General features: G+C 47.7%; 3 protein-coding genes across 3 annotated transcripts in view; 2 read left to right on the forward strand and 1 right to left on the reverse strand.

Annotated features, from left to right (window-relative positions):
- The window catches only part of LOC135811690 (L-fucose kinase-like), a 31,103-nt gene extending 25,007 nt beyond the window's left edge, over positions 1–6,096 (forward strand). Inside the window, exons 27-33 of the mRNA XM_065324928.1 lie at positions 386–457; positions 699–787; positions 1,924–2,023; positions 2,413–2,478; positions 3,622–3,678; positions 4,041–4,144; positions 5,543–6,096. Of these exons, the coding sequence (XP_065181000.1) occupies positions 386–457; positions 699–787; positions 1,924–2,023; positions 2,413–2,478; positions 3,622–3,678; positions 4,041–4,144; positions 5,543–5,611 (557 nt within the window). The 3' untranslated portion in view covers positions 5,612–6,096. The remainder of the gene's footprint in view (positions 1–385; positions 458–698; positions 788–1,923; positions 2,024–2,412; positions 2,479–3,621; positions 3,679–4,040; positions 4,145–5,542) is intronic.
- On the reverse strand, positions 5,983–11,605 carry LOC135811698 (eukaryotic translation initiation factor 3 subunit K-like). Its single transcript, XM_065324939.1, has 9 exons — positions 11,470–11,605; positions 11,348–11,396; positions 11,206–11,255; positions 9,567–9,687; positions 8,801–8,875; positions 8,296–8,362; positions 7,761–7,838; positions 7,202–7,330; positions 5,983–6,241 (listed from the first exon to the last, which is right to left on the reverse strand). The coding sequence occupies exons 1-9, from the start codon at positions 11,538–11,540 to the stop codon at positions 6,204–6,206; spliced, it is 678 nt and encodes a 225-aa protein (XP_065181011.1). The 5' UTR covers positions 11,541–11,605; the 3' UTR covers positions 5,983–6,203.
- Positions 11,606–11,717: 112 nt separating this feature from the next.
- LOC135811710 (partner of Y14 and mago-like) lies at positions 11,718–13,005 on the forward strand. Its single transcript, XM_065324950.1, has one exon. It carries the CDS (start codon positions 11,847–11,849, stop codon positions 12,423–12,425), a length of 579 nt encoding a protein of 192 aa, XP_065181022.1. The 5' UTR covers positions 11,718–11,846; the 3' UTR covers positions 12,426–13,005.
- The last annotated feature ends 212 nt before the right edge of the window (positions 13,006–13,217 follow it).

Below are 13,217 nucleotides of genomic sequence, written 5' to 3' on the forward strand. Positions count from 1 at the left end.
TGGGATTGCCTTGTGGTGGCACAGTCTCCCTTATGTTGCCAAAATAAGCGTTGTGCTCCCTTCTACTGCCATTGCCGGAATGTTCGTCTTGTTCCTGTTATGTTGTCTTCTGATATGATTACATGTGTATAGGATAACGAAAGTTGTTAGTGTGGGTGTTTGTGGCAGTCATGGAGGCCCTGTTCCTGAACGGATGTAGCTGTCCCTGCCTGTTGTTACAGCTCTGTGTTGTCTTTTGAGGGGGGTGTCTGCCCTGTGCCCTGTGTGCATTCAACTCCATTGGGAACAGCAGTTTTGAATGCATTGCCTTGATGTATTTGAAACTCCATACTTGTCATGGGACATGAGAAGTCATTGCTGCTGATCTTGCTGTGGTTGCCTGCAGGTTTGTTTGGCGGAGTGAAGATCTCTCGTTCGCCACGTCAGCTACCACTCCGTGTCGAGGTCGAGCCACTGAGTATGTTCACTGTCCATGCTCTCTCCGTGTGTGTGTGTGTGTGTGTGTGTGTGTGTGTGTGTGTGTGTGCGTGCGTGTGTGCGCGCGTGTGTGTGTATGTCAAGAAACCATACTTGCAGCATATCCCCACCCTTCCTTCCCTTTCTTCTCATCAAGATGCAGAACTGCTGGCCACATTCCGATGTTTAGAACTGCCAGTTCTGAGGCTGTGCTGTGTGTGGTGTGGGCTGTGTTGATATAGATCTAAGCGAGGAGACGCTGAGAGAGTTCAACCGACGGTTCGTTGTCATCTACACGGGTCGCACTCGCTTGGCCAGGAACATTCTTCAGGTCAGTCGCGTGGTGGTAGTGTGCTACTGTGTGCTATCCCCGATGAACAAGTCTACAGATGTCGCTTGAGTCTCCTCTGTCAATACCCTTGTTATCCCATGGCCCCGTTGTGCAGAGCTGCTCCTGTATAATTGTTGTAGTTGCCTACAGGAAAAGAATCATGTGCGTTGCAGTGCTGCTTCAAGACTTAACCCGCATTTACCAGGCGTCCTTAGTAGGTCAGGGGTGTCGGACACGCTACGGTCACTACGGTATTGACCGTACTGCGATTTGCCCCAGCTGCCCCGCAAATCAATAAATTGCCCTGATTTGGGCTCTAAATTTTCTTTTTTCGGCAGGGGCCCCTTTCCCTTTCCACCTCGAGTATACCTCAGAAGGCTGACCCCTTCCCTTTCCACCTCGAGTATACCTCAGAAGGCTGACCCCTTCCCTTTCCACCTCGAGTATACCTCAGAAGGCTGACCCCTTCCCTTTCCACCTCGAGTATACCTCAGAAGGCTGACCCCTTCCCTTTCCACCTCGAGTATACCTCAGAAGGCTGACCCCTTCCCTTTCCACCTCGAGTATACCTCAGAAGGCTGACCGGATCATCCCACAAATACCTTCCGACGCCCCTGTATGTGCTCTGGTCTGTTGTGCTGGGCATGCTCACCGGCCACTGCCCACACATACGAGTACGTCGTAACTTTTTGACTTTCTCCGGCTATTCTTCTGAAATCCGCTTGGTCGTGTTCTCTTCCTCCGTTGCCACTGATGTGTGTGTTTCTGTCAACAAGTTACTTCGGCTGGACTGCCGCTGCTGGTGTAGGAGGTGCAGACCGCCGCTGCTGGTGTAGGATGTACAGTCTTGTATGGCTGGGTGTACTTGTAATTATTAGGACTAGTTCAGTAAAACCTGGTTTAAGCGACCACCCCACGGTGCAAGGAAAAGCGGTCGTTAAAGCCAGGTGGTCTTTAGAACCAGGTCCCACAGTGTCTGTGTAGAACTGTCCGGGCATGGAAAAACGGTCGTTAAGAGCAGGTGGTCGCTAAAACGAGAGGTCGCTTACACCAGGTTTTACTGTAATTATATGCACTGGTAGTAGTGGAAAAAATATTGACCCGAGTCTCCCCCGCTGTTCTTGTGCTGCACACAGGAAGTGATCCGTAGCTGGTATGGCCAACTGCCGCGCATCGTCAACACCGCCAAGGCTCTGGTCGCAGGCAGTGAGGAATGCGCAGAGGCCTTCCGCCAGGGTAGGTAGCTGGCAACCTACCAGTCGCGGATACACCGCGATCCCTGAGCATGTACAGTTGATGTGTATGCCTGGTATTGTACGTCTGAGTGCGTTCCTTGGGCACATAGCAAGTCCTATGCATGATTGACTTTACAAGTGGGAAATTGTCACATGCAGATTGCAGATATTCCCCGCCACTCCTCACATAAACCAATGACGCGTAATGAGTTTTCCTGTGACTACAGTTTACCCACCATGGAGCCGTGTATACTGCAGACTAACTGAGCAGTACTACAACTGGCAGGGGGTCGGCCATGATTGCTCTGTTGTTTCATTCACTCTCCACATCATACATATCCTCTTCTTGATGACATCGACTGTTCTGCTCAATTTGCTGGACTTGCACAGGTGATCTGGAGAAGGTCGGTGCCTGCATGTCTCGCTACTGGGAGCAGAAGAAGGTCATGGCTTACGGTAAGCATCGCATGGATGGATACATTCGTGTATTGATGTTTGCAATCTTGTGTGAAACACTACCTTATTATGGCTATTTTACCTTCTACATCTTCCTCAAGCTTTTTGAATCCTTTTGAATAATTTGCCACCTCAATAATAGGCATGCTTGTGGATGCAGTGGCAGTGCCGTACCTGAATCTGGTCTGACCGATGTAGGTGTTTTGCTCTAACCTTGTCGTCGCATGGGTTAAATTTTAAAGTACTTACAAGTTACTAGTACAGTCAACCTTGTAGATAACTACAGTCAGTCAGAGTTTAGAGTGACTGGCCGAACCGATCGCAATTACCGGGTACAGTCACACCTCGCTTATCCGGTCCTCGTTTATCCGGATCCCTCGCCATCCGCAAGAAAATCGCATGTTACCGATGTGCAGCATATGTTATGCATACAACATAACCGGACCTCGCGATCCGCATACCGGTGCATGATTTTGTTTACAAACTGGTTAAAATGTGTACAAAAAGCTTCGTCGTATCCGGTTGCGTGTGGCTTGCAGAAGCTAGAATCAGGGAGGTGTACAGGCAAATGAGGTCCTTGACCTGCTGGGTGCATGTGGACAGCACTCAGTTGCATGCACTTGTCATTTTTCTCGCTTGTTTTACATACTGTGCACGCTAGTTGTACTGCATAGGACCCGTCTACATGTATGTACGATGTCACTGCTTTTGACATGCCACATGCATATACAGTATGTGTGTTCAGTTATCCGGTTCCCTCGCCTACTGTAAGACATGTATATAATTATAACGAGGAAGCAAATCTAACGTTTTAACGGATGACATTTCTTCGTTATAATAAGATCCGTTGAGGCCGTACTGCTTCATATATGCTGTGTGTGGATATGGCAGAATACTGCAAGATCGTTAACATGTCTTACAGTATCCGGATATTTTTGTGGAAAACAGATGTGTGTGGTTAAGCGAGGTCTGACTGTACCCTCGATCGGGCATGAGAAAAGTGTCATTATTTGCTGGTTGTTGTTATACCGGCGGTTGTTATTCGCGAGGTGGACTGTATTGCGAGCGTTTCCTGGCAAGTGGGAGTCTTCCTGTGCCCTGCATGCAAAGTGTATCTTTTCTCGTTTGTTGCATGCTCTGCAGGTTGTGAGCCCGACACCGTGCGCCAGTTCATGAAGGCGCTCAAGCCCCACGTCTACGGTGAGTGCGTCCGATGCATTCATTCCGTAATCTCAAGACCGTCTTCATTGTCTCGCTGCATGACATTTTTTCCATCTGTTGAGCAGAATCTTGTGTGCAATTTCAAGTTCAGATGCTGTTATTTCTGGTGTAACCCTGCTATCGAGGATGCTAGCTCCCATATAAGGAGGATTTGACGTCATTACATATCCTGTACAACAATGTCGTAATTCCATAATACTCTTGCTGCCTTTGATCCCTTGAAGGTGGTGGCGTTCCTACGGATGCAGAAGGCTCGGTCTAACTGAGTATGACGCTAACCGTGATGTTTTTTCAAACTTTTTTGCTTCTTGCTTTTGCTGCCTTTGGTGTTCTGCATACAGGTCAGTCGATGGCCGGTGCTGGCGGCGGAGGTTTCATGTACGTGCTCATGAAGGAGCCAGACACCGGCGCAGAGGTTGCCAAGCGTGTCCTGGACGAAAGCAACGTAAGCGTTAATGCTGCGTTGCTTTGCTCATCCCTCGATGGCCACTGTCATCAACACGCCCAGGAGCGTGCGCCTGTAGTCCATGGGGTCTGCAAGAGCAGACGTTCACGTCACATGACCGAACAGTGTACCATGCTGAGCTTTAGGGACATGATAGACGTAGAGTTGGATCAAGAGTACTTGAGATCCAGAATGTGCAGCTCGAATGGGTTGCTGTCATGGCAAAATTCCAGGATTACATCATTTTAGTGATGTAGTGCGCATACAAGCAGGATTCAAACAGGTCTCCTGCTGCACGACTGCAGCTCAGTTGCACGCACTATTCCACTTCCCGGCACCTATCTGCATCAAATAATCATGGTGAAATCCAGGAATTTTGCCGCAACGGATACCCCTGCAGAAAAGTCAGAAGTTGCACACTCTCGGTTTCATGTACTCTTGGTGGTATACAACACTTGTTTGTGTTCAACTCACTTGTGGCTACTTTGCACTGTTTGCCAGTTTAACCTATTTAACTGTCATGTGGCACTCAATCTCCTGACAGCTAGCTGTTTCCACCTTGTCAGGTCTCGGCAGTGGAGCTCAAAGTGACTGGCCGAACCGATCGCAATGAAGTCTGTTGAACAACAAAGCATTTTTTAAACCGGCTGAAAGCGCCAACATCAGGCTGCTCTAACTGCGATAAACACAGCGAGCTTTGCACGAGGGCAGATACCTCTGACGCTAACCAGAAAGCGTGTCGAGCAAGCCGGTGCGAGTGAGAGCGTATTACTTCTGACGTACTCGAATGTTGCGTGATGTGAAGCTCTGCCGTATTGCAGCACTCGCTAGTGCACACAGTACTGCCCCAGATATTTCAATGGTTAAGAGCGCGCTGCTCTCTTCCTCTTCTGCGAGACAGCATCACTGAGCACCGTCATGATAGTGAGGACAACCCATAACTTACCATATTGTCTGGAAGCGGGCCCGGCGCCCGGGTATGCCTGTCTGAAATAAGCGACAGTATTTCGGGGCTTTTGCGTATTTTTTTCAAGTTGGGTGAAAGTCTAGAGCCCACACGCTAAGTGCCTCGGCCGCCAGTGCAATGTGCATGCATGTATTGCCAGAAATACGGTGTACAGTTGTGTGCAGCTTGTTGAGGCATTTTGGGCAGTCGAAAAAATAATAATTAATGTTTCTTGCCAACCACCCTGCTGCAGAAGTTTATGAATTGATACTTTATTCGTATTGAGTGTGTGTATCTGCTGTCTGTCTGTGTGTGCAGATCACATCGTTTGAAGTGTACGGCTAAATTAATGTTTCTTGCCAACCACCCTGCTGCAGAAGTTTATGAATTGATACTTTATTCGTATTGAGTGTGTGTATCTGCTGTCTGTCTGTGTGTGGGTGTGTGTGCAGATCACATCGTTTGAAGTGTACGGCTCAGCACTCGACCCTAATGGCCTCTGGATAGAAGTGGAGCAATAAGCAAAAGGTGGCGCTGTTATTGTCCCGCGACAGTCAAACACAGCACGGCACCTCCATTATCATCATCAGCCTTTAGTCTTTTACGCGGCATAGCTACATTGGTAAACAACCACACCTCACACACCACGATTTATGAGGTGACTGATGCCGTGTTGCATGCTCAAGATTCACTAACTTTTGCTAACAATTAAACATTATAATTTCCTTCATAGGCTTTCAATTTACAAGCCCCCCCCCCCCCCCCCCCCCCGGGTTTCAATTCAGATCATGTCTAGTATTTCCAGTTTTTTTTTCCAGTAGCAGCACCCACACAATCGTCATGCCAAGATGCTTATGTCTTGCACCGCTAGCAGCACCCGCACCTGTCTAGATATGTTGTTTACTCTTCTTTATTAGTATGAAACGGTTTACTTTTTATGAGGTAAGAAAATGTATGCAGCAACAGTATTCTCAGTTTTGGAATAAAAACTGTTTCATAAGCAGGAGAGAGAGCGAACTGGTCGCCGTGAACTGTTGCTGGTTGTTGATGTTGATGTCGTTCTCGTTCTCATGGTTGTAGGAGGTTGTCGCCATGGGTGGTGGTGGGTGGCTTTCACCGTCTCCGCTGCTGATTTAGGACTGGCAGTACGGCTGCGCACGCACAAACAACACAGAACGAAAGATAGTATAAAGGCCGATTCACAATACAACTTTCTGCGACGCGACACGCGATTTGCGACAGTTGCGACAAGAAACTGCCTGTCGCGAGCTGTCGCAAGCTGTCGCAATGCACCTGTCGCAGAAGTTGAAGAAAGTTCAACTTTTGCGACATGCGACACGCGACATACACAAATGGAGTACAGTTTCGACCCTGGGTGCACGTGCAGTGCATAGTACTACTTGTGCATGTGCATGAGGATGTCGCAAACATGAAGAATATTGTGAACCGTGTGTCGCTGTCGCAGCTCGTCGCATGCGTCGCAAGTCGCATGTCGCGTCGCAGAAAGTTGTATTGTGAATCGGCCTTTAGGACAACCAAGCAGCTTGCCGCAAGACACGGTGGTGCTTTGTGTGACGTAGGAAGTCCATCACAGCTTACGTCACTGCAAAATTGGGCGGCTTTCCATCATAAACTGTCCTGAATGTCCTCAACTGGGGTTCGAACCGCACCATGTACTGTTGTGCAAGTGGAGTTAACGGCCTGGATTTTAATGGTTTCCCCCCAGTTCAGTGCTTTGGGGGCAAAACCTGGCCGAAATCCTATTCTTGCTATGCCTTGCTTTTTGGAGAAATAGACTTCAGAAACATAATTGGAAGAGCATTCGATGGAGGATTGCCGAAAAAAGTATCATCTTTTTACGAAAGGAATGTAGTCTCGGTAATCGAAGCTTCAATGAGTGACATTCTGAATTTGTGTGCTTGACTTTGTGTGACTACTGGTATGAGGTGTACTGTTAGGCGACTGCAGACACGTGTGTGCAAAGTGTTGGCAATGTAGGTCTAGGGCTGCACAGCGCCCGGTGGGTACTTGACTCGAGCGATCGGATTTCAACGAGCGCACTGTACCATAGTAAGTATTAGTGTACAATGCACGTAAAAAAGTATACTCACTGTCAAGATCCAACTGCTCAACAAGCTTTTTCGGCTTGCTTGCTGGTGCTTCCTTCTTGCCAACAAAGATGGTGCCATCAGCCTGCTTCTTCCAGCTGTTAGCCTCGATCAGCGCCTCCAGCTGTTCATCTGCACCGATACGAGGGTCAGGAATGTAAAAACGCACACGAGTCATCGCACAATAATACAGGAACTATGGGCACACACGCACATCTCTGAAGAGATGATAGAGAACAAGCTCTGTTAGACATAGTAACTTGTAAGACCGCCACTAATTTTAGCCAGGTCTACACCACACAGCTGATTGAAGTGGCTTTTCTGGCCAGTGAATCACTATTTTTCATTTCTTCACATCACATCACACACACACACACACACACACACACACACACACACACACACACACTCTCTCTCTCTCTCTCTCTCTCTCCTTTGTTCAGGAACACCTTATTCTGTGCACATCTCGCAGAGAGTGGCTGCCTTGATAAAAAAAAAACCATGCAGAATAGTTCCGTACAAAGCGGAAGGCATGCAAGTCAGACGATGAAGAGAGACTTACCAGATACATTACCAAGCTGTTCGACAAGCTGAGAGCTTGGAATAGACTGGAACGTAATGGTGATCACCTGGCACACGTCTGTTTATCAGAAAGCAACGCAGACAGAAGAAACTACTCGCATCGCCATTCGAATCATGCACATTGGTGCACATATTAGTTTAGTGTAGTCTCATTCAGGAATCAGACACAGCTCTTCGTGCTGCACCACGAGAAAGAAGAGACGGCAGGTACACTCATACCTCGTTTATCCGGGACCGGGCACTGCCCGTAACTTTGAAATATCCGTAACTCCGAATCGCATACATTGTGATGGGGAAAGTACGTCACTATCTCCACAAAAGTGACAAAAAAGAGTGGTCATGTTTCCACTGAAACACACCCAAAGGGTGCCTGGTAGACCCAAGTGCCCAGAACTTCGGTGTCCAGATAACCGAGGTATGAGTGTACGTGTACAAGCAGCACAGTAGCACCATGCTTCGATTTAGCAATGCAATAATCCGCCGCATCAAGAAGGCTCAAGTCAACTAATACTTACATTGTCGAACGGCATTCTCGAATCCCTTCAGGCTCTGTGTCAGCTCGTTGAAGGTGACTACTTCGGTCTGCAATCACACAAATTACATTCATAATGATGCGGAAAGTGAGTGTGCATGCGTGCGTATCCAGCAGAGTTACGAACACCCCACCACCAACCAAGATACACTAAAACACATGTACGGTAATCGACAGTAAACAAATAAGCGCGCCGTACTACAATGCAGTGCACGCAAAGAGGAACACAAGTCAAGACCACTCATGCAGAATGCTTCCAAATTTGTCAACTCCACTTGGATTCATAGTGCAGAATAGGCATCAATGCCGCATCATAATATATGCCAGTGCTGGCCAGTAAAATCCGGCAACCCATAGCACAGTTCCCATGTCTACCATGCAAACCGCATAGTACGGTTGTTACGTGCACCATGCAAACCAAAAGCCGAGTTCTCGAATTTCAACGACCAGTGTTGTAGCCATGCAGAGCAGCGGCGGCAGCAACTTACCCAGAAACGGGTAAAGTAGCAGGTCTCCAGCAGGTCAGCTAGGTAGATAGCTGTTGACACGCTGTCCTCGCGAAGCTGCAGTGCACGAACAACATGATGTCAGATGAGGCACAGCACATGAAATCACAGTCAGCACAGACGCCGGCATTGAAGGATACAGGGTATCGAAAACAGTAAATACACTCCAACCGGTTGCTTGTGGCCGAGTGCAGGCAGCACTGTTGCAGAGCTACAAATGCTCCCCATTGCCTGGCAGCAATTAAATGGAGACACCCCCAAAGTTCCACCACTGGACATAACGCACGGCTCAGCAGGCAATAGGAGAACCCCACATAGCCACTGACATGGCAAACACAACTCATTCTACACCCACACAAGTTAGCAATGGAACTTGGCTGAAATAAGCTGTACCTCGAGAGCTTCAGCTCTGAATTACAGCTTAGTTCAGTCTAGTTCCACGACCAGTGCTAACTCGTGTTTTGGCTCTGCCCTCGTGATCCAGCACTTCTAGCGAGGGTTTAGCAACATAGCTAGTGTCATTCTACACCCATAGCAGGCACATAGCACCGCCGTTGGCGGCGGTCCGGGGGGGGGGGGGGGGATCTCCCCCCTGAATTGTTTTGAAATTAGGGTGCAAAATCCTGCATTCTGGGCACTTTCGGCATTGTTTTACTATGGTGGTCGTGCGAAAAAGTGGTCCGGCCGGAGCGGCTGCTACGCCCCTGCATAGAGATTTGATACGCGACCAAACGCAGCCAGCACTCACAAAGGCTTCTGGCAGGATGGCTTTGCACATGCTAAAGTCGATAGAGGGCAGGTTCATCAGCGCCTTGAGTAGAATCGTAGCCGCCACATCAGCACGGAATGAAGCGGGGTTGAACTGGTATCTACAGGGTGCAACGGGGTAAACAAAGAGAGCACAACAAACAGAAGTACAAACATGGGTTTTGTTAGCAATACAAGTAACTAGACTGGCCATGAAGCATGGCGGGACACCAGTAAGCAATACGATAGCTACTACTTTTTTTATGTGACGGAACTCGACATGTCTTAAGGGGCCGTCCGTAAATATCGAACTTTTTTCACCAAACGAATTATTTTAGTTTAGACCCAACCCCTCCCTCCCTCCCCCTCAGAACGTAAAAATTGTTGACATATACATGCATATACAACAAAAGTCGCAAGTGTGTCATTGCTCATATGGCCATGTACATGTATCGAACTTTTCTGAAACGAAATTGGTCAATCCCCTCCCACCCCATAACGAAATTATTTCGTTTCGTGAAAAAAGTTCGATAATTATGGACGACCCCTAAGAAGTTGGAAACAGCTCAGCGCGTTTGTCCAACTCTACTGCCGCTACAGTGCCGTGCCAGTGCCGTGCCAAGAGGATGAAACGTTCCGGGTGCTGGCAAAGAAGGCACGGATAGATGTAGCTGATTAGGGGGGGAGGGGGGGGGGGAGGCTTACACTGCAGAAAATAACATGGTACTGCAGTCGTACTATAGCTGGGACACGGTATCATGATCTGGACGCAGTACTTGTCACGTGGAATGTTCCCAGACAATGACAACACAACATTCCTTGACAACAATACCATAGCTACGAACAAGTGCCTGAAACTAAGGGGTCGTCGCAAAAGTTTTTTGTCGTCCCTGAAACGAACATGATTCATTTGGGGGGGGGGGGGGGGGGGAGAGGGGTGCGAGCCAAAATCGCAAGTCGACCGACACTGTACATATGACATGTATATGCATGCGATTTTCGTCGTCCAGCATCGCAAGCTGTGTTCGTTTCAGAGGGAGGGGAGGGGGTCCAAGTACGAAATGAATGATGTTCGTTTCAGGGACGACAGAAAACTTTTGCGACGACCTCTAAGATAAGAGATAAACACACCCACGACTCCAATCAAATCAGATATTTAGCACACTCTCATTGCCGTACTTTCTTCAGAACAGCAGGGATCCATCATTGCACACATGGTGAAGAGGGCATTCTACGCATGCTGCATCAGAAGAGATATTCGAAAATATTCGAAAATGAGCCATGCACCTAGCCAAGTCAAAGTGGAATTTTTGGGCTGTTGGGGCTCACGTGAACACACCCAGAACTGCATTGCTTCGTGAGTATGCAGTGTTGCACATGATCATCATTTTTTCTCACATGAATAAATCGACACAGGACTTCGTCAAGAACTGTAACATGCAATCGTCACTGATGAAAGTACATAGCATGACCAGAACGTCCTAAGGTATACGTGTACCCTACGTAATAACTATTTTACTTCCATGACGTCTAATAAGGTACGTGTGCACATTTCAGACAGGATAAATGCAAAATTAACTGAGAAAGTGGTCATAACTTTCAATGATTATAAAAAATCAAAAAGTAACATCGAGACTCACAGTTTCAACACTGCCAGGTTGGCCTCGAAATCATACTCTCCCGTCGATGCCTGCAAGAGTATCAAGGCATAGCCACCATACACACTGGTCTTGTCTGGAACATTTCTGAGTGGCAATAGCATCTATGAATGACTACACATACCTGTAATTCCACATATTTCTCCCATACAGGCAAGTTTGTGGGGTTGTAACTGCAACATCAGCAAAGGAAACACGTTTCCAGCAAATTCTACGGTGCATATTCGTCCAATACCATTGTCTCACCGGTCAATGCCATCCAGAACCCCAGCAATCTGCCCTCGAATATCGAGAAGTTGTTCTTGTTCCGACGCCATTTCTCCTACAATGATAACATTGTTTTTTTGTTTCTTTTCCGTACCTCATCATGAAAATCGCTTGATTCGTAAAAATGAGAAAAGCTGGGTGCGAGGTCAGTGCACTGACGTAATCATCGCATGCTTTTTTTGCGAAAACATGCATCTGTCTTTTTCAAAAGAAATATTAAACACAGTCAGAAAGAAGCAATTATTATTTTGGAAGGTTTGAATCTGCTCTGCTACTAAAAGACGTTCTTGTTGCGATTAGATAGATCAGTTTGGACCATCGATTTCCTACGTTGTTCGTGTATCTCTGGCTGAAGGATGGCGGAGCGCAGAGTTGTTGGTGATGACGGTCAGATGTATATCCCTGCGTCTCGTCGTCCTGACGGCACGTACCGAAAGGAGAGACGAGTGAAAGAGGGCTACATTCCTCAGGAAGAAGTGGCTGCCTACGAGAGCAAAGGTGCGAAGTATACTCGCGAGGTAGCTGAGTTGCCACCGGCTGGCATGGCCCCAGCAGCCAGTGCATCTGCAACAGCGGGCATGTCCAAAGCCCAACGCAAGAACGAGAAGAGAAAGCAGAAAAGGAAGGCCGAGAAGGACTGTGACGAAACGGTGGAGAGTGTAACTAAGAGCTTAGCTGCTGCTAGTGTTTCCGCTGCACCGCCAGCGACTGATGCTGCTTCAGCAGGTGCAAGAAGTGCAAGTGTGAAAAGTGACGTGGACAAGCCTGCGCTGGAAAAACGGTTGAAAGCTTTGCGGAAGCGGCTGAGACAAATCGACGACCTCCTGAAGAAGAGAGATGGCGGAGTCAAGCTGGAAAAGGAACAGTTGGAAAAGGTTGAATGCAGGGAGGATGTACTGGATGAAATATTTGCCGTGGAAGAGAAGCTAAAGTGAGCCTGATTCAAATGCCTTCATTGAATTTGAACCCGCTGTTAGATATATACTAAAGCAACACCCATTATAGGTGGCCTTTGGAAGGGAACACGTGAGGTTGAGCAGTATGGCAGCGATTGAAAGAGCTCAAGCAGTGATAGCTTGATGGAGTTGCTTGCCAATCGGGCACCGTCCCCAAGCAGATTTTTTTTTTATCGACAAGGAGGAAGGCTTCCGATGTCCGCGTAATAAAGCATGCGCTGGCCACTGTCATGTCGGGACGATTGCTGCGGTTGACAATGCTCAGAATATGAGGATTTCCTCTGGTGATCATGAGAGCAATGATGCCTCCCAGGCGTCGCAGGGCTGTCGGTGGATCACTGGTGCAAGAAATACGAAGCACTCCGCCGGCTCTGATGATGAATGTATTGTCTTGCCTTTGTAATCATGAGAACTGCATATAGAACTATCCAGTTCTTTCTACTTGAAGTACACTTACCCCCTCTCCATATGTTCCAATTATTTTGCCATTTGTAGGTGGTTCTACCGTCTCTTTTGTCTATGCATCCCCGCCATCCCGTGGCAATACGCGAACTGTGAACAGGCCTTTACTTCTGGCTGTATAACTGGTATATGCAGACAGATGAGTACATCAAGGCTTGCTGTGGCTATACTTGTGCTTCAAAGCAGGGAGTAGTAAAATATTCGAAGTGTATTACAGAGGTTTTATTAATGAATACTGTAAAACCGGCAATTTTTGGTGGTGATATTTTCGTTATTTCCCAAAATCAACGGTTCGGTAGCGCGAAAATA

Source organism: Sycon ciliatum, chromosome 1 (assembly GCF_964019385.1).
Source record: "Sycon ciliatum chromosome 1, ocSycCili1.1, whole genome shotgun sequence".
Classification (NCBI taxonomy): Eukaryota; Metazoa; Porifera; class Calcarea; order Leucosolenida; family Sycettidae; genus Sycon; species Sycon ciliatum.